Source organism: Symphodus melops, assembly GCF_947650265.1.
Source record: "Symphodus melops genome assembly, chromosome: 3".
NCBI lineage: Eukaryota > Metazoa > Chordata > Actinopteri > Labriformes > Labridae > Symphodus > Symphodus melops.
The window spans coordinates 24,795,283-24,817,097 of NC_136693.1; the positions used below are offsets into that span (position 1 = coordinate 24,795,283).

The 21,815-nt window shown below is 40.3% G+C and overlaps 2 protein-coding genes across 5 annotated transcripts in view; both read right to left on the reverse strand.

Moving 5' to 3' along the window:
* The window catches only part of chsy1 (chondroitin sulfate synthase 1), a 40,789-nt gene extending 35,472 nt beyond the window's left edge, over nt 1–5,317 (reverse strand). The window contains exons 1-2 of the mRNA XM_079338719.1: nt 4,589–5,317; nt 151–646 (exon numbers count right to left, since the gene is read on the reverse strand). Of these exons, the coding sequence (XP_079194845.1) occupies nt 151–646; nt 4,589–4,899 (807 nt within the window). The 5' untranslated portion in view covers nt 4,900–5,317. The remainder of the gene's footprint in view (nt 1–150; nt 647–4,588) is intronic.
* A 10,022-nt stretch (nt 5,318–15,339) lies between these two features.
* On the reverse strand, nt 15,340–20,261 carry selenos (selenoprotein S). 4 transcript variants are annotated; one of them, XM_079338869.1, is made up of 7 exons: nt 20,151–20,261; nt 19,904–20,033; nt 18,880–19,008; nt 17,532–17,638; nt 17,356–17,463; nt 15,982–16,051; nt 15,340–15,889 (listed from the first exon to the last, which is right to left on the reverse strand). In XM_079338869.1, exons 2-7 carry the CDS (start codon nt 20,004–20,006, stop codon nt 15,810–15,812), a joined length of 597 nt encoding a protein of 198 aa, XP_079194995.1. In that variant the 5' UTR covers nt 20,007–20,033; nt 20,151–20,261; the 3' UTR covers nt 15,340–15,809. The 4 variants fall into 4 exon arrangements, with proteins under 4 accessions (XP_079194995.1, XP_079194996.1, XP_079194994.1 ...); XM_079338870.1 differs by having other exon boundaries at nt 18,880–19,005; nt 19,904–20,257; XM_079338868.1 differs by having other exon boundaries at nt 19,904–20,252.
* Nucleotides 20,262–21,815: the final 1,554 nt, after the last annotated feature.

Consider the following 21,815-nt stretch of genomic DNA (forward strand, 5'->3'; position numbering starts at 1 on the left):
CAGCAGGCTGATGAAATGTTATTAAAAGATGAGCGGCTGGATGAGAGCAAAGTGTGTGTGTGTGTGTGTGTGTGTGTTCTTCACTTTTATTCAGCATCAGTAAGGTTAACACTGCGGGGTTAATCGAGCAATAAAAGTAAACCAGCTCACCTCATAGGACCAGACACACTGGACCCCAGCGAACCTCCTCACACAGCGGCCAACCTCCACGTCCTCGTGGGTGGTGTACATCTCCTGTAGACACTCCCGAATGTGTGGTACCATCCTCCTGAGCACCTCGCGGCTCATGATGACCCCCGGCCCCCCCATGCAGAAGTTCTCCCCAGGCTCTAGGGCCAGCTTCCCCAACTCGTCCCGCGCCCCCATCCCCGTCTGTCCCAGGAAGATGGCCTCGCTGCTGTTGAGGCTGCGCAGGAAGCTCTCCAGCCTCTCGCTCTTGATGTAGACGTCGTCGTCCGCCCTCATGAACCACTCGTACTTGTCCAGGTAGTGGTCGTGCATGTACTTCAGCATCATGAAGGACTTCTTCTGAGGGGGGTACGAGTCGTCCACGTTCTTCAGAGCCACGATGGGGATGGGGATGGAAGTGTCCGATCCCTCGCTGGAGAAGAACTCAACGTGACCTGGTATCGACTGTGCCCACGTCCTGGAAACACAGCAGAGTAAAAATACAACATCAATACGTGTCTGATACCACTGCAACAAAAATAGAAGTTCTAGACACCCATTACTGGGAAATGTTTGAACTTTTCTTTTGTCGATGTTTTCTTGCCACTGGACTTTTCTTCTTTTATTTGATTTTTTGTTTTTAATCGGAGCTACACAGAGACATTCCAGCCCACTTCTGCCCAAAGGATTCAAATACTTCAATGCCCATAATGCACTGGGCTTGTTGCCCTTCAAGGCCTTTCCTATTTGGATAGTGTTGACTTGTTCTTCTGGTGGGTGATTAAATGTAAACCCTGCGTTGAACCGTCAGGGAACAAAAGTGCTTCGAAAAAACTACACGGGGAAATTCAGCACATAACCATTCCACTCCAGTGTCATCAGTGCACACAGTCACTGGTGCTACGCTTGTAAAAAGTGACAGTGTTATCTGGTGACTTTGAGCCCATTGCACGTTTGTTTCGTGACGACAGTCGGAGAAAAGGTAAAGCCTTGGTTTCGTTTTTCATCAAAGACGCTTCAGAGGATTTCATTTTAACACTAAAATAAATGAAGTAAATAAAGAGGCAGTCATTGAAACACTTTCCGTCTTTAGCATTTGCTGTAACTAAGACAAGCGCAGAAACATCGGTCTGCAAGTCGCCAGTTAAAATGGTCACTTCACCCTGTGCTGCTGCGGCCTCGTGCTCTTCTGGATGCTGTTATTCCTTCAGTCTGACTCAAACATTACCGTACTAAGACATCCACAGTTACACCGTTTTCACCGTGTTCCTCTGACCAGCTGATCTAAAAATGTGATGTTGGGCTCTCCAGAGGTGACTCTCCGTGTGCAGACAATCGAGTGTTGTACAGAAATACAGATTGTGGTACCGATGGAATCTGACAAAGTGCAGCCTAAAAATTTTTTTTTTTTAAAAACTGGTACATGAGCAGTAATCTCTCCATCCTTGCAGTGACCACCGAGGGGAGAGGAGGTACTGGCTGTGGTTGGTGCACGCCCCCCATGTACAGAGGAAAATCTGACCTGTGGCATGTCGTTCCTCTCTCTCTCTCTCTCCGCTGTCCCATCTTTAAAATAAAGGCATAAAAAGGACCAAATACACATCTTAAACAAAACAAAAAAAAACACTGCGGGGGGAGAACCCTTACTTATTAATATGTAAAAGTGATTTGGCAAACATCCACTGTAACATTACTGCTCAGGAAACTACAGAGCCTCACATCAATGTTTGAAAGGAAAGAGCTCACTCTCTTCCCCACAGCTTTGGGTTTAAAACCACTAATAATACACCATTAATCCTTTGAATCGGCAGCAGTAGAAGCAGCAAATACAAAGTGATGATGTGATCTTCAGGGTCAATGCGCCTGCTCACTGTAAGTGACTGACAACATTACAGAAAGGACCAAGGACGTAGGCAGGCTGACGACATCTTTGATAGCACATGTTGGAAAAAGATACAGTCGCTGTTTTTTTAATGATCAATAGTATCAAACGTTATAAAACTTTAGATCTTCAGTCATATGAGAGAGAGAGAGAGAGAGAGAGAGAGAGAGAGCGGGGAGGTCCATAAAGTTGTGGCATTTACGTCTCCGTCTTCTTCAACTCAGACACACTTCAGAGGAGCTGACACCGTCTAAACTGCACAACAAACATCGGCAAAATTTCCAACACTGCCAATTTGTTTTACAATATAGACACTAGCGTGCAGTTTGTCTGCCATAAAGGGACATTTAAAACACAAAATTACTGCCACAGACTAGTATTTTTGAACATATTATCCAAACATTTACATCGTGATCACACTTAGAAACGGGGTCAGCCTTGATTGAATGTGTCAGGAGCGCTCTGAGAGGAGTCTCACTGTGACTTCTTTAAGTTCAACGATTGGACATCAGATCGTTCCTTACTTGAAATAAGATCAGAAGTCGGTAGAGCTGTTCACATGGTCCTTATTTATGAAATATGTTTCTGAGCTCGGGATGATAGTGAGAGTCATGAGTCCCCAAAACATCCAACATGTGCGGTTGCTTTATCAAACAACCTGTTTGGAGATTCACACGTCTTGTTTTTGCACAGCACAAGAAAAAGAGATCCGACTTGTCCCAACCACCTCGATCAGACTGTGTCGGGCTGCTCTGACCTTTACCTCAGCAGCAAAGAGGTGTGGACAACATGCAGGAACACGAGGAATACGAAGGTTTTTAAAACGTCTCGAGATAACCAATGTTTTGAATTGGCGCTACACAAATAGCGATTGACTGATTGAAACTGGATCTTTACCCCCCAGGTATGAAAGTAATCAGGATACTTGAAGTATAAGACTCCCTTCCATTTAAGTCAAATGTGTTCAAAGTGACTCTTCTTTTGGAAAGTGAATAATACGCCACAGCTGGAAGTTCAGGATAAAAACCAAATAAGAATGGGGATCCAGGACATATAGGGTTTTTTTCTCTTTTTTCTTTGTTTTAATAAATGCTCAAGCTCTCCACATGAAGGCCGTTGTGGCCTTGTGAAGATGACGTGAGTAATTAGATATTAAAAGTTTTCTTCATGTGATGCAAAAAGCGTCATATTGCATCACATGAAGAAAACTTCCAGGCAAAGAAAAACATATTTTTCTCGTCTCAGGGCAAAATGAGGGTTGGATTCACGACCATTCAACACTACTACCATGTTTCTAATGATACACAGCTTCATGTAAATGGGTGGAGGAAAGCTTTAGGGAAACGTATTAAATAAATAGTTCAATGAACAACAACTCCACTTCAGAAGGTGGAGTTTTTTTACTGACAATCACAGCAGAAAGTGAAGCACAAACTATGCCAAACAGTGGTCAATAGTTTTGCAGTGTGCATGAGCGGTCTTAACGGATTCATTCATCTCTTACAAATCTGTAAAATATTCTCATACTCTTTATAATTAACCTGAACACAGCGCTCTGTTCTTTTCAATCAATCCTTAAAATAACAGATTGTATGGGTTTAAAAACGTGTTGTCCAACACTATCAAAGTCTTGAAAATAACTGTTGGCACAGTTCACTTGAGGTCGAATGAGTCATTTGCTTTGATAGGATCCCTTGAAGTTATTTCAATTCTTCTGACTCTACAATAAGCACTGTGGTGTTGTGAAATAATTAGTGAAAGTCTTACTATTAAGTAGTGAATAGCAAACAAAATCATACATGAGTCAGAGATTACTGCTGACTTAACATACTGCAAGTTCTACTTTGCAATTGATTGCACAAAGTTTTGGTAATGGAACAAATTTGCCAATGTACAGTCTTTGTGCAATGCCGACATTTAGCAGGACTCATGTAGTCAGATTTGACTCATGATATGACATCTCGTTTTAAACTGACATTAAATGCAGCTAAACTCTTTTTGGAAATGTTGCCAATTATTTGCGCAATTTAGACATTTTTTCGGAAGTTGAGTTGTATTGTTATAGAATTATATTATATATATATAGTTTTTGGAAATGTTGCCAATTACTAATAACTAATAATAAATAACTAATATTACCTGTTAGATAACTGTAAAGTAGGCTGTGCATCTTTAGGAGAGAAAAAAATGACCAAAGAAACGTATTTTTCTGATTTATGAATTTAAATGACCAACCATTGCTCCCTCTCTTTCTCTCAACAGCTTTAGGAAACAACATGACTCAAGATCTGAAATAAATTCAATGTTAGTGCTCAGGTTTCTCCCACACCAGGGATTCTTCAAATGTCTTAAAATTGAATATAAAAAATGTAGTTCTGCTGACACACTTCAGATGATGTTGTGGCTGAAGTATTAATAATCAGACAGCTGATGCTGCTGATGATGATGATGATAAATCTCCGCTCGTGTTAGAGATCTACCGGCTGTAAAAAGGCTCATAACACAGACATATGAATGGGTCTGTAGGTAGGGACTTACCTGTGCGCTGCCACGGCTCGGTTGTTCAGGTACTTCTGGGCGGTCATGACACCGACGAATAAGAAGTGATTGGACCTGGAGCTCGGTTTCTCGGTCGCCGGTGATCCGTTATCTTGCGGTGGCCATAATCCTCCGCCGTATTCCTTTCTGAGTCCCCGGTTCAGCCCGCAGCCGGCCGGGTTAGCCTTCCGTTTCTGAGCCGCTTTTTTGAGCTCGGTGGCTCGGGGTAAAATCAATCTGGACGCCAGAGTGAACCCGAGCACCAGTCCGAGCAGGACGCTGAACCATGCTCTGCGGCTTCGAGCTGCCATCCCCCCAAAAGTTCACAGCTCTCCGTGAGTCCCACCGTGTCCGAAAACAACCAAAATACACGAACAAACCGAATAAAAAATAAAATATAACACCAATTCAGCGTGTCTCCTTCGGCTCACACACTCTGTGTCATAGTAGAAAAACCCTTTTCTTCTCCTCCAGCTGCCTACGTAGCATCACAGCAGTCTCCTTGAAGACGGAGCCTGAACCCTCCTCCGATCATCCAACTCGTTCATCGATCATCGGTAAAGTTCAGCACCGATCGACTAATCACAGCCGCCCGGGTCCTCGCCTTTAACAGCTGTCCTTTTCTCATCATAATCTCGCCATTGGAAGAACATCGGGCTGTGGAAAACGCCGATCGCGAAGGATTAACAGTAGTTTGAGCTAACGGTGTTTCCGTAGAAGTGCTCTGAGTGGCTGGGTGGGCGTGGTTTGTTATTCAGGAAGGCTTTTTTCCCCCAATTTTTTATTTTTTTTAAAAACCTTTATTTAAAATGAATACGACTTATATACTACTACATAAAATATTCAAAAGGACAACACGCAGAAAAAGTTTGAAGAATACAGAAATTTGTTTTTATTATTTTATTTATAATATTTATTTTTGAGAAAAAAATGAAGTAATATTTTCAAGCAAAATTATACATTATACAAAATCAAAATTATACAAGAAAAGCTGGGTGGTTTTTCTTGAGACTTTATCCCATTTATCTTTTTATCTCACAATAACAACACCAATTTTCCTGCAGTAACAAATTAATAATAACCATTATTACAAGAAAACCAGATATATCAAAATCAGTAGTCAAAGTATTAAGACAACTGAAATGTATTCAGTATCCTGGGAAAATGTCCTCATACTGCTGCATTAATCTATCTAAATAAACCTATAAGGTAAAGTGGCCTAAAAACTCACCAGGGGCTTGTGTGGTTACATTCTCCATGCAGAGTATAAAGAAGAACTGTAAATGCATAATTTAAACTAAATATGTATCTTGCAACCAATATTAAGACATTTCAAATAAAACTGATAAGCAGACTAAGGCATACAGATGTGCAGTTTATTGACAGAAGCTCCTATTTAGATCACTTTAAGTAGCAAAGGTTCCCATACTGTTTACTTTAATGCAGTTTTTTTGGTTTGGGGTTGACACATGGGGAGATAATTATTTCTTAAGTTAACATAGAATCTATGTCATAGATGATATTATAGTTTGTCGACTTTGCACAGGGAATGTAGATCTTTGCAGTTAGGAAGCAAGCAGTGTGATTCAGCTGTGCCGATAAGACGCTTCACTGATATGACTTGATATGTCTGAAATGCATTCAGGATGGCTACATGGTGACTCAAGAGACAATGAGGCGATTGCTGAAAATACTGAATCCCAACCAAGTGCAACTGAGGCACTGGTGGAATGCAAGCACCTTATAACTTATCATTCTGAGATAATGATCTCTTTGATTCAGAAAAACAGGGACAGCTTTTATTTTGTCAGTTTTATAACCAAAAAAACTCTGTTAATTTAACAATAACATCAAAAAGAACCTTTTACTTTGACTTTTAAAGAAAGCACATCTGTTGAACGGGACAGAGAGTAAAGCTGTGTTGGAGGGGCCCAATGTGATATCTTTTCATGGCCCAGAGATCCTGGAGGCACCCTTGCTGAGGAAACAATATTGTTTAGTGTAAGGCTCACAAATTTACTTGAACACACTCATTTTGATGTTTAACTTGTCGCAAAATGTATCTTGTTAGTTAAATTGCTAATGTATGTAGCGTCTTCAACTTGCTTTGGTGGGTCAGTCAGCAAGCCGTGGCACCATACTCGTGATATTCAACCCACATTCAAAGACAGTTAATAAGATATTCATTGGTTGTCCATCTACTGGTTGTGACACCTGCTCTGTGTTGGGATGATTCTCACCTTAAAGCACGTTGGGAGACGCAGGTATTTCATTATTTTGCACAGTTGCTAAAACTTTATTCTGTGTTTATATGGAAGTTAGTTTTTTGTTTTTTTTTAGAACTCTGCTTTCTTTCTGAGGCTTACATAAAAACAGACAAAAAACAGCAAAAATGTAATAGTGCCTACTTTAGTAATGCGGTAACATACAAAGCTTGAGGATTGCTCTTTTCTTCAGTCGTTTAAACGAAAATTGGTCTTTGGCTCCCTCGTGTGGTCACAGTCGTCCACAACTGTCCGTCTATTCCCGCTCGAGAATATCTTTCTAACTTTACCGAAGTGAAGGTATCATAGAATCTGTCATATAAAATGTATCTGAAATGTCTTGGAATACTACATGCACAGCCTATTTGTGTTTTGTTTTCCATCATTTCGTTCCCTTTATTCTGTTTCTCACCATTTGTACATGCCTACTGAGATCAATGACGCTCTGCCCTAACCATGCTGATAGTCATGAACTGGTGTCTCCATCCTGTTCTTTGAGAAGGGGTTACACTATACTGCTGCTTAAACTTAATTAATTAATTAACAATCCATAAAGAAATTAACATTTTATAGTTTTTTTAAGAAAAGAAATAAAGATTTGCCACTGTTTCAAGCAAAACAGTGGGTAGTAACAAAAAACATTCACAATCATAATTCATTCATAATGTTTATTATTTTTTATTAATTATTTCATGGCCACAGATTCTTATTTGTGGCCAATGTCATCAGAAGGGTTCCTTAAATTGTCTATTTACGTTTCTTTTTTTTGGTGTTTTTTTATGGAACTAACTTTTTTGCTAGTTGATGGGAGAAACCTGAGCACCAGGAGTAAACCCGACCCTGACAAAGGATGGACATGTTAAGGGGATAGGGGGTATTTTTAATGGGGGGGGGGGGGGGGGGGATGGGATCTACCTTAGACATTGCTCCTCATTTTCTATACTTCTTCTTTGGCCTAGAGTTGACGATCCTCCGAGACTGACGCTTCACCATCTCCCGCGTGATGACGTAGGAACCGCACTGGCCGTCTTCCTCATCTGAGGACTCGTCTTTAGACTTGACAAAGATGTTAAAAGTCTGCAGCTGCCCCTCCTCATCCTTGGCAGGGAAGTCATCCTCTGTCATGTTTTTCTTGATAGCATACAGGTCTTTTCCCTTGAGCTTCTCACACAGAACCTCTAACTTCAGCTCGCATTCTTCCATCAGCTCCAAAATATACTCATCGGATTCAGGAGACGCCTTCACCCTTCTGTCCTCAGGTAGTTTGATGTGTTTAAGTCTGTCAGCAAGTTTCTTCGTCCACACTCTGAGGACAACAATGGTTTTATCAAGCTGTTTTTGAGGCTCTTTGCTTGCTTTATACCTACTCTGCTGAGCCAGCAGACGCTCCTTGCAAATGTCCAGCATCTCTTTGTTCTTTAAGAGCTGAGATGCTGTGTTTACCTTCATGTCGTGATATTGTCCTTTCAGGATCTCCCTCTCTTCCTTCAGTTGCTGCAGCGTCTTCTCATTCTCCCCCCTCTCATTCATCAGATGTTGCAGACTGTCTTTCTGAGAGAGTTTATTTAAGTCCTTTAAACTGGAGATTCCCATGGCTTCGTTGATCTTGTTGAAGGCCTGGAGCAAAAGCAACCTGGCTCCCTCCTCCTCTTCTGCCAACATGTTGCTTTCCTGCAGGGCCTTGCCGTTCAGCTCGTCTTTCTCGTTATCAATTCTCCAGGTGTTATTAATTTCTTCCCACTGGGCCTTGAGCTTCTTGGTCTGTTTCCTAATGCTAGCTTTAGTTTGCTCTATCCTTGTGAATTTGTCATTGTAATTGGTCTCCAATTGCTCTATCTTAGCCTCTACAGCCTCTTTAGATTTCTTGACGGCTGTGAGCCTGGACCGTGTGTGTTTAAGCGCCACTTTGTCCTTCTGTCTTTGTGCTTTCATTTTGTCCCTCTCAAACTGGTAAAACACAGCCTCATCCAGGTAGTACCTTATGTTTTTGTGGCATGACTTTATCGTTGTCTGAAGGTTACTCCACTCGATTTCTGCGTTGTTTATGCACTCCTTCAGCTCACACAGGTACTCGCAATCAGGATCTAGTACCTCAGTTTGAAAATCATCAGAGTCAACACAGAATGTACCTTCTTGCTCTTGGTCCTCGCGCTTGCTGTCATTCATGAGGTGACGGGCATTGACCTTGTTTTGCAATTTCTGGTTCTTTTTTTTTAAAGTGGCAAGGGCCTCCTCTATCGTCATTTTGGAGCACTCCCTCCACAACTCAGGGACATCACCTAAAGCAGCTTTGATTACTCTAGGATGTCTTTCATGTTCTGCATTTATCCGTTCCCTCAGCTGCTTATTTTGCCGCTTTAGCTTGTCGATGTTCTGTGCGTTGTTTTTGCATTTGGCATCATTGTGGTCCTTGGTTGAGGCTTCTTCAGCTGACTGTAGCTTGAGTTCAGTGCGCGCCTTGTCTATCTCCTCTTGTAGTCGACATTTCTTCTCATATCTGGAAGACATTGTTATTGTTTTTAATGAACAAAGGTAAACACAGTTCAAAGTGTACCTACACTAAATGACAGTTTGGCTATATAAAGATAGCTCAATAGTTCGAGGTCGTCCGTTTGTCCGTTTGTCCGTTTGTCCGTTTGTCCAGTTCTGAGTCAGCTCAGCTCGTAAAAGGCTAAATGTGAATTGACCTCTAATAGAGATAGGCCTATCTTATGACATCACATGCCTTTGATCTCTGACATAATGTCCTTTTTACAGGTAAAGTGTTTTTGAACATTCTAAAGCTTTATTTAAAGTCTTAATAAGCAACATGAACCCTGACATTTAATGCAGCTGACCGTTGTCGCGGAAACCAGCCTGCAAAACAAACATTCTCCTTACAGGCTCACTGTGATTGGCTAATAGTTTGCAATCTATATTTCAATAGACTGGTGTAGTTTTGAGTCCTAAAGCCAGGAAGTGAGTTAGCATTTTAGCGCCGTGGTTCTAACCACTAAAAGTCAATGGGGATTTTGAATGGGTTTGAGTTTAGACGCCTGAAATAAGGTCTGTGGTTAACACAAGGTGAAGAGATGTTGACGTTTTGTTAGACGAGATAAACTACGTTAGCTAAGACCCCACTTGTGAATTTTAAAGTTTTCACGCAAACTTTAAACGGCGGTTGCTAACGAGTAGCTAACTGAAACTACAGTGGTTGTTGCAGACATTACACGTCATCACGTTGTGAACTCTCTCCCTAATCCTTATTACAGTTTCTAGTCATGTTTTTCAGTGTTCTTGCAAATATTAGGTTAATAAACAACTTATTAAGCTAACGTTTCACTTGTCAAATCCGATGATTAGATCGATGAAGCGTAACGGTCGTAACGTCATTACAAACTGACCATGGTGTAGTTCGCTAGAACATAACGTTAGCTTTTTACTTCTCTCGGCTGCATTAACTCTTCAAACTTCATATACCGTAAATTCCGGACTATTGAACGCACCTGGATATAAGCCGCACCGGCTAAAAATAGGTAAAAAAATGTATTTGTACATATATAAGCCGCACTTGATTATAAGCCGCAGGTGTCCACGTTATAACAAGAGCTATTTACACAGAAAGACGTGACACAAAGACATTTTTTTAACTTTTAATGAAATACGTACTACTGGTAAATATGAAGCCTACTGTAAATCCTTTATCAAACAGTGTCTGTAACGCGGCTGATGAAAAAGATTACCGTAATATATTTCACAGGGAAAAAGTCCATCCATTCACTGCCTCAGAATGACTTCATTACTCACTTCCTCAGTCTCTGTTGTCGCTGTCAGTGTCAACTTTACGTGCAGCAGCTCTATTTCCTTCTTTGACAGCCAGGTCGATCGCCTTTAACTTGAAAGCTGCATCATATGTATTTCTCCGTGTGTTTTCCATGATGAGGGTGCGTGCATAAAGCGCAAAATGACTGATATTAAGATCCGATGTGACGAAGTCAAATGTTTTTGCGGCACAAGCTCATTGTCCCGCAAGAAAAATCCATAAATAAGCCGCATCGTTTTAAAAGCCGCAGTGTTAAAAACCGCGACAAAAAGTAGCGGCTTATAGTCCAAAATTTACGGTATATGATGTTTATCTGTAAAGATTGTCCCGCTGAACAAAACAGCTGCGTATCAGAAACGTGTGTTTGACACAGAGCTTATTTTCTGCAATGATCCAAAATCCAATGTAAAATCCCATAGACAAATTTACGTAGGAACCACCGGCGCCATTTTTTCGGGTTGGCCTACAAAAATACGTCATTACTATACCAGTCTATAGAGTGTCAAAGTCCCATCTGCTAGTAGGGATGGGAATGGAAAACGGTTTCTTTCTGAGACCCGGTTCACAGTATTCCAAGTCCTAAGAATCGTTTATTTGTTTGGCTGTCAGTTCTAAGGAGCTAGAACAGTCTCATAATGAATAAATACACACAGAAATAGACTGGTATAGTTTTGAGCCCTAAAACCAGGAAGTGAGTTAGCATTTTAGCGCCATGGGTTCCTAACTCTAACCCTACCTGTATCCATTAAATATTGAGTGGCCGAGACATACAATGCGTCACAATCCAGGATCAGAGTCACCCAGGCTCTTTCTCACTGGATTCCATCTCCTTCTCAGCCTTGGGAGATGGTAAATAGTCATGTAGTCTCTTTTCTCACACTAGGGGATAGATCGTGCCCTGCCAGGTGGGCAGTGTCTCTATGTGGTGATGGGGAGTGCCCTGTGTAATGTGATGGAAATGTTTAAGTATTCATGTTTGCCTTTTCTCTGGGCCTCTTTCTCTCCTCACCGTGTGAGAGAGAGAGGTCTTCGAATGCTGATTCTGCCTTCGAATAAATGTTCATTGACACCAGATCGATCTTGGGGTTCTTTTCTGAATAGATCTTCTCACTCTTTATTTTCCCTCTTTTGTATTGGGGAAAAAAATCCACAAAAGTCCATATCAGTATTTCGGGCTGTACGAACTGTATTCACTGTACAAAACTGGTCTGAAATCTGCTATAATATTGGCACTTTGGTACAATTTAACCAGACACTGGTAAAATAAACAAATCCATACATAAATATAACCAAAATATGTTAACTCTTTGATTTGATTGTTTCCACGTTGAAAGTTTGCCAGAGGTTTCAGTGTTTATTTTTGTGATATTTTGCATTATTTTACATCTGGCCAAACATTTTAAAACAAATTATGTAACCTGGATTTACTTCTTTTTTTTCCAAACAGTCAGTACTTCTCTGTGTGCCTCCATCACAACTTCCTCATGTACTGTCGACCAAGATCCTGTTAAGTAGGAAAACTACATTTAAAAACACCTAAAGAAGCTTCATTACACCTGTAATTTTGCTGTTTATGGATCTTCTACTTAACTTATTTGAGTAACTATTATGGTCTCCTCAAAACCTCTATTCAACCTTCTCTTCTATCACTGGACTGGCTCTGGTTTAAAAGCAATGCAAATGCTACAAAATAAGTCAGTGGTAGTGGCTTTGCAATGTCGAATTATTGTAAGTTTTTAATCTTTTCTCTTTTTTTAAGATTTTACTATGAAGAGGCTTGAGGATCTTTTAAGGAACTCGAAGAGTGATGTACAAGATTTGCAGCCACGGTTGGAGTCAAAGACAATGGGAGGCCCAACAATGTTGGCAACAGGCGAGGCCACAGAACCTGGACAACATGCAAACCATCCTTAATGGCTTTTCTAAATACACAACAGAGTCTGTGAAACTCTGTGATGGTGAATACATCATCTGTGAACAAGGTTGGTGTCGCCTTTGTAATTGATTGCACGTTTTTCCCTAACAGAAAACATTAATATCTTAAATTATTTTGTGAGCAATATTATTGTATTATATCTTTAAAATATTGTTAAATCTCATTATGACTGTTCTTTGCCCATGCAGATTGTTTGCTGCCAACAGCCTTTCCTCAGCTAATATATATATGCTCCTGTGACACTGTTGATTTTGAAGTCTCTGCTGGTAGATCCATTTTACTGATTTGCATAAATTGTAGGATTACATCAAAAATAAATATTGTGAATCTAATGTTACTTGGGGTTCTTGTTATTTATTTGTATTGTGCTTTCAGGTCGTTATGATCTTCATGTCCTGAAGATGTCAGATAGATCCACCACAAATAGAACTGGCCAAAAGCTGACTGTATATTTCGTCTGCTGGAATTGATCCAGGATTACAACGCACATTGTTGCAGCCAAACTATGTGTTATATATTTTCTTTGTTTATATATGCAGTCCCTTTACTGGGCACTATGGGGAGCCTGAAGAAGTGCTTTTAATCAGGGCTCCAGGTGAGGTGGACAGATGCTTGAATGAGAGCACATCCTGATAGTGCGCCTGTTGACACAAACTCAGTTGTCCATATGCTTTCCAACAAATCCACAGAGAGCATGATCTGGCCTTGGCAGGAACAGAGCACAGGTGTTGTTATATTATTATTTGTATTATTACATTTGCATTTAAGACCTGTCTTTAAAAAGTATGTTCTCTGTTGAAATGTTTAGTGCAACTGTTTTTCAATTACCCTTGCACTTCATTATTTATGGGCTATCCGAACGGATTTAGAGAGGAGGGATCCAAGGGCCTCATCAGTCTACTGAAGAGAAGACTGCGAGAGCTAAGATTTAAACAGCAGACTGTAACAGGCACCTACAGAGCCATTCTGTGGAAGAGGAGGCTGTGGCAATTGAGGAACATATGGACTGGCAACAGTCCATATGAAGGCCGGGGTCCTTCAACATATGCAAAAAGCTGCTGCAGATGTTCTACCAGTCTGTGGTGTCCAACGTCCTCTTCTACGCAGTGGTGTGCTGGGGATGAAGCTGCAAGAAGAGGGACGCAGCACGCCTGGACAGACTGGTGAGGAGGGCTGGCTCTGTGGTGGGTACAGAGCTGGACTCACTGGTGACAGTGGTAGAGAGGAGGACTCTGGACAAAATGCTCTCCATCATGGACAACACACCACCCTCTGCACAGCACCTTCACCGGGCAGAGGAGCATGTTCAGTGACAGACTGCTGTCACAGTCGTGCTCCACGGACAGACTCAAGAACTCTTTTGTCCCCCTGGCCATAAGACTGTACAATACTTCACTGTTACGGCAGGGAAGAAGCACACAGTGAATCCTGGACTCATTTTTCACTTTTTTTCTCACTCCTCATCTGCACTGCTGACCTCAGAGTCAGCCCCCAGTTGGACACTTTAATGCATATTGATAGTCACCTTATGAGCACTGGTCACTTTAATGATAATCACCCTATTCATGTCTGGTTTCATCCTACTGTACTGTTATGATAGATAGATAGATAGATAGATAGATAGATAGATAGATAGATAGATAGATAGATAGATAGATAGATAGATAGATAGATAGATAGATAGATAGATAGATAGATAGATAGATAGATAGATAGATAGATAGATAGATAGATAGATAGATAGATAGATAGATACTTTATTGATCCCGAGGGAAATTCAACCCTTACACCTGTAAGGGTTGACATGATCACCCTAATTAGGTCAAGTTTCACTCTATTGTCTTTGACACTTCATGCTAATCTGCTCCTCAATAGGCACCCTAATCACTCCTGGTTTCACCTTATTGTTTTGGACACTTAATGTTAATCACTGCACCTTTATGTTGCTGAGCATTTTAATGACCCAATTTGCATCCCTAACTGTCTGCATTGACTGTTTAATGACTGTGCTCACACCTCTGGCACTACCTCTGTACATGCACAAACAACACTTGTTTCTAGAGGGTCAGCACTTTTTGTTTCTGAGGCTCTTTAACTGTTTACAGGTCTCTTTTAATCAGCACATTTTCTCTCCTTCACAGGTTATGTACATTTATGCTATATAAGTTTAAGTCTAATGCTAACTGCACAGACTTAACCTGTAATTATGTTTACTCTTAGTCACATAGGGGCTGCTAAATCTTGTATGGGGATTATTGTATACAGAGGGGAGGGGGACAGCAGGTGTGTATTGTAACTAATGTCTTTTGTCCTGCCTGTCCGTATACTGCTACTGGATGCCTTGAATTTGCCTCGGGATCAATAAAGTATCTATCTATCTATCTAACATGACAACAGCTCTGATGTTGACTATGAGGATGACTTGTGACTTGATTAACTTGGTCACACTACTAAAAGACAATCCTATTATTGTCGATTAATCGTATGATTGTGAATGAGATATGGTTGACAATTGACATAGTATTCCTATTGGATTATGTACACAACTGATATGTCAATACTTGCTGATAACTGCAAATATGTTTAACAGTAAAATAAATGTGATTTGTAATATTAATATTGACTTTACTTTGGCTCATCATTTAGCAAATTATTGTTTGGTAGGAGTAAAGACAATTGGGAGCTTTTAGACCATATCCAATTGATTTATAAACTCATCACCCACCCCATGTTAAGGAAAAGCCACAAATTAGCGGATGTCTTTTTATTGCATATAAATGAGTGAAGCAGGGCTGTGTGGCACATGAACTGATCAACATGTTTGTAACTATCGATTTAGAAGAGTCATTTTGGGTCCAGCAGCTACAGATGATGCAGTGACCTTGGCTCTACACTATGAACATACACACTCATAAAGACAATGGAAACACTGACTGTGAACGTTATCAGCCGCTCCTCCTGGTTACACACCGTTTACAGGAGCAGCTTCATTTCAAGCTTTCAATCTCATAAACTGATTCAACCCTCATAACCCTGATAAATCACATTATGTCTGATAGTAAATAAGGCTAACCCTGACTCTTTTTATTGTAAAGGAAAGCTAACTGATTGGAGGTATGAATGTAAAGAAACTATATAGGTGTGTGTGTAGATATTGAAGCTTGGTTCATTAGTCAGTGTGTTGATCAAGACGTCAGAGCTCTCTGACGCTCTTTAACCTCATCCCCCTGAAGACGGCCCCCTCCGACCCGGCCTCCACGTACAGGAGCTGCCTCCCTCTCCAGTCAGGGGGTTGTAGTCTGAAACAAACAGAGAGCATGTTTAAAAACAGAGCCCTTTAAATACATGTTTAACATTACAATGATCGTTTCAGGTGGATGGGTTCTGTTACCTGCACCACGGAGGGGCTTCTTGTCCGTCTTTGGCTTCACAGTGCTGGACGAGCCAGCCTCCTCAGCTGTCTGCAGTGACACGTGAAAGTATTTATACAGTGTATAGTAATTAGGTTAAAATAAGACAGCCCTCTTTAACAGTCTTGGACACCTTCTACATACTCACAGTGCTCTGTTAGTTCAGTCTATGGTAGTCAACGTTTAAATACCACATTTATCAAAAAATATACAACCTGTTATTTTAATGATCAAATAAAAAAATAACTGAGCTTCATTTTTAAACAGATCTTCATTTATATGCTAATGATTTCCATTCTGTTCGCACAAAGATGCATGTTTTTCGACCCCTTTCTTTCCACCACAAAGATGAGATGCTCACGAGCTGAGAATTCATCTCTGATGATAAAAACTCTGACAACATGCAAGTGTGGTTCATCTTAACAGGCGACGACAGTAAAACCTTTTGGTGGTGTTTAGTCAGCCAATCAAAGTCCTTGATATTAAGATACAAGCAGGAGAGAGTCAGGCTTCTCAGTCACTCCTTGAATTCAGCTTACTATGAAAACAACAACGAGATTCTTGATTTATTTTGGTACCTATTTGTTCAGTGTTATTTGTTCATTTAGTTTTTGCATATTTAGTATTTTATGTTTTATTTTTGATTATTTATTTGGGCCAACCCATCAGCAATCCTCGTCTATAATTCACGGATCCACTCGATGCCTCTGTGGACAGACACAATCCTGTTAAAGCCACTCGATAGCATTAAACATCTTCCAGACGAGACCTCCTGTGCACGTAAACGCTGCTGATGGACGTGCAGCTGACAAAACAGCAAAAACAAGCAAAGGGAAATGGAAAGAGACAAAACAGATCTAACCTGTGTGGAGAGCAGGTGTGTAGCTTGTGTGTATGTGTGTGTGTGTGTGTAAATGGAGAACTGAAGTGAAGTAAGGTGATTCGATTCAAGCAGCTTGTGAGCAAACACTGAAATAAGTTGGAGGAGAAAGACACCAGTCGAGCCAGTTAGTGTCAAAAAAAAAAGTCAAAGATGATCATCTGGAGAAGACTTCTGGTCGAGACAGGATTCAATAAAAAAAACACTTTTTTCATGTGTAGGGACATTGTACTTCTCTAGCTTCTTATTAAAGATAGTGGCATTATTAAATTACCTCGTCCTTCTTCTTGCGATGCTATTATTTAAGAAACTGTAGAAGAAGTTTGACAGGATCAGAGAAATAAACAGCAGGAGAACATCAAAACTAGGTCCACCTCTTGATAAAGGAGCGTTGTCTTCCGCCCTGCTCTGTATTTGTGGGCGTGTCTTTTGAAATCCCTCCGTAGTGAAACAGAAGATTGGATCTCAGACTCACCTGAGAGACTCTCTGAGCTCCTTTGTAGCTCTTCCCCTGCTGCATGCTCTCCCAGATCTCGATCTTCTGCCTCCTCTTCTCCTCCTCTTGCTGTTGGAACACAACACACTGTGAATTCATCGTCCACGTCACGGAACTTTTATTTTTTATTTTTTTAAACTTCACATGTACTGCACCTGTTTCTGTTTCTCTTTAAAGATGGCTGCCTTGGCGTCCAGCTCCTCCTGCATCCTCATACGTGCTGCTTCCATGGCCTCCTGATTCCTCACCACCAACGAGACGTCTTCATGAAAACACGTTGAAGGAAAAGGTCAAAATGATTACAACAAAAATGACTTGATTCATAGTCCAAGTCCTCTTGCTGTCATGATCTGGACAGTTGGAGCGATACATTTTAAATGATTCCCTTTTTTTTCTCTTTAACTTTTTGATGAAACTAAATTCACTTAAAAAACAACCACAGCTGCCTGTGATTCTCAAATCTACAGATGGTTCATGCACTACATGTTGACTTCACACAGCAGTCTTATCCTGCATAACGAGAGCTCCTCCTCTGTGCGCTACACAGGCGCCAAACCTCACCTAAAGCAGACGATGTGACAAGAACAACCATCAAGCTGTGTGAGACGATATGTGAGGCTCCTGAGTGGAAACAGAACACACACTTCTCCCAGGTAAAAGCTGGCATGAATGTAAAGGCGAAAAGTAGCTAAATACCACCCCCTTCTCATCTTTTTGAACTTTTTAAGAAAACTCTACATCTTCTAGCCACTTGTATTGTTTCTGTCTCTTTTTACTGCTTCAGCATCGTCTTAGATCTTCAGTCCTCGTGCTCCTGACCTGCGCTGCCTGAGTTATTATTCATATCAATTCAATTAAAAAAACACTTTATTTGTCCCGGAGGGCAAGTTAAAGGCACACAGAGCAGTAAATAAATGACAGTGCAGCTATACTAAAAATTTAACCAAATATAAAGTGCTAACAAAAGAATAAAGTGTCAAGATGCAAGTACAAAGTTAAATACAAAAAACATGGTATAAAAACATATTATGGTGATGATGATGATGATGCTCAGGTCAGGTTGTTGTCTGGGTTCTTTAACTGTTGGGGTGTTGGTTGTTGTTGTTCGTTTCATCCCTGAGCTAAAAGTACAAACTCAAAGTCTGAGTTTGTATTGTAATGGAGCCGGCTCTATTCTAACCTGGCTATATCACCATGGTAACTGACTCTAAACTCACCTGGTCAGTACCAAGGTATGTTCACAGTTCCACTTAAAAGTTGAAAGTAAAGTGTCAAATCTTTAATCATTATAATTACCTTGAAATGTTTCCAATGGGCATCATCTTCAGCTAAAGGTATGTTTAAGGAAACTCTTGGAATCGTCCAGTTAAAATAACACTGAATGTATTGATCACGTCCCTGAGCCTAATGTTTACATGCCTCACATCAGTGTGTGATTGAATGGACTCACATGTCGCTCACGTGACTAAGTATACAGGTTTATAATAAACAGGTATGACTCACCTTGTTGTGTTTGCGGGGCTGAGCTTTGCTCTCGCTGTCTGAATCTTTTCATCAGGTGTTGGATGAGCAGGTAGATGAGCACAGACACGAGCAGCAGGTGCCAGCCATACTGAGACAGAAGCTCGCCTGCTGAGGGGCACAGGAGCGCGGAAGAACATTCACCCTGGATGGTTTGACTTCATTTTACTCATCCCTTATACAAATATGTATGTATAAATGTATTTTATAACCAGAGCACAGAAATAAAAACAATCCTTGATAGAAAAAATGTCACTCAGATAGTCTGCTTCTCAAATTGAAATTCTAAGAATAGATATGTAATTTAGGCATAATGATGATCACATATGGTCCTATGTTATATTATTATTATCTGCTATACGCTGTACTGTAAATCACATGTAAATGATGGATTACTGAATCTGTTTTAATCTGTTGTATTATTGCCTGGTATGATAATCTGGCTCTATCCAACACAGACAGATTTGGTAGCCTGGTTAAAGTGAGTCAGGTCAGAGAGGAGACTTGTCTCCTGCAGAGCTCAGAACAGACTCTTCATGCAGACTTTAGTCATCCGTTCTCATTTACATGCTGCTATTTGTTTGTTAAATAGCAGTTTAATTTCAATGCATTGCTCATTGCACACACCACTTTCACTTTCATGTGGTTGCTGGAGCATCTCTGCTTCCAGTGTCACACTTTCACGTCCCTTCACGTCAGTCGGATTATTTATTAGTGTTGATCAATTTGTATGTTTTCGGCTGTAAACAAAATTCCTAATAGAGACCTTACACTTTGACCTTCAATAGTATTTAAAAAAGCTTTAAAATAAGAAGATCTTTTTACACCAGACAGGTGTGCGGGATAAAAATGAATCCATGAAAAGTTTCACACAAACACTGTCTGAATTAATCATACAAGAGATAATCGATACTGCGGGCCTTGTCTCCTGTATAACAGACTGTAAACATTAAGATCTAAGTTTAAACTGTGGTAACCACGACCACCATGGCTACATGTTATTTACCTGTGAGGCTCACGGAGCTCAGGTCCTGATTCTTCAGGTGAGTCTTCTCTACCTGATACGGTGCGTCACCGTCATCCACGTCCGTGATCTCCACATCCTCCATGTCTCGCGGAAAACCACGACACGAACACTTTACGACAGAACAGAAAGTTTAATGTGACCGGCTATTTAACTCGCGTCAGAAAACGGTTCACAGAGCCGCTCTTTAACATGTGAATGTCTTCATGTCTCCGGTGTGTTTCTTTACCAAACACAGTGCGAACTAGCCAAACACGGAAAACATCATTTTTAGATGACGTGGGCTTATTTTTCTTCTTCTATGGTTTCTGGCGTTTGGTAAACCACGCTTGGGCGCATTACCGCCACCAGCTGGTATGTAGTGTCTATGGGGGCGATATTTACCCAATTTTGCCGCAAAAAACAAAAGACAAATAACTAATATCTATACAATGTGTTCTTCTAAGGTATTGAAGTAAAAATAAAAAACTACAAAACGTGTCTCTTTGTAGAATGATGCGTCTCAAACATCCAATTTATTGGATTTCTTTCAGTCTCGGTGTCAGCTCTCTTCTTCAATCGTCATATTGACAGTCAGTGATAATATTTTCAGTTGTTACCTGTTGTTGACAAAAGTCACATATACCAGTAAGATATTTCCCCTTTCTGAATTAAGTGTTATTCATTTTAAAAGATTGGACAGTGGAAAGAGTAACCAAACTAACCACTACACTACTGCTTCCCCCCACACACCTACTTTATTAACTACATTATTTCAAGTGTTAGTGTTCAGTTGATTTACATTCATAGTCATTTCCTATACACCACTATTTGGCTGTTTAAAATGGCTTTTCTTTGTATCCAATGTTAGATCAACAATGGAGTCAGGATGTATCCATTACTATAAAACTGGGAGCGTTCCAATTGGACTGATGTTTAATCCATGTATTTCTACCTTTTAATCCCTCCTCTCTCTTTTCCCTTTGGTTTTAGTGTATTCTGTGTTAAATGATTCGGATTATGTCATTTTAAATGAACGCATGGTTCAATGACAGCTGTTCCCTCATGTACGGCTGATATATAGGAGTTGTTCTACACCTGTAACGACGTAACAATGCACCCAATAACATCTACATTTTATGCAGTTATTTTTATACCCAGGATTACTAATTAACACTCAGGTTTGTTGGACTTGTATCACGTATTGTTTTTAATCATTGAGGTGTATCGTTTCTGACAGGCTGTAAGGTGCAGTTATGTTTTGTGGCCACTAGATGTCACTGTGCAGAGTTCACATTCAAACAACTTTGTTTCTTATTTCTCACTCAATAACCCCAGAGCCATAAAACTCTTATCCACGACTATCAAAACAATAGAAGTTCACATGAGTGAGGACGTGAAGGGATTCACTTTCTTTCTCGTTCAGTTCAAATTGTGTCAAATGTCCATATTTGGTTAATATGAATGACTTTTGACATGGATAATACATCAGCTCGTCTTTTTTAAAGTAACGTCCATACAAACCACTTCTGAAACTTTAACTCATGTCAACAGTTTAACATACAGGCTGGATACTTTCATTTCACAATACATACATGGAAATGATGTGTATGGTCAAATAGGAGTCCAAGATATCTTAAACTTGTTTTGTGCATCATTACATGCTGTAGGATTAAAAAAAGGATTACCGGTATATCGATGAAGCCGTTTTTGACATTAGTCAGTTAATGTCACTGTGAATATTAAACCTTTACAATATTATGTTGTCACTGTGGGAGATCTTGTAAATCACAGGACATTTACAAACAGTAAAGTTAGACTACTTTTAGTATAGTGTAATATGCTAAAATCTTAAAGCATATTCTTCAAACATTGCATGTATTTTTGGTTTCCCCCTTACATTTTATTTACTTTG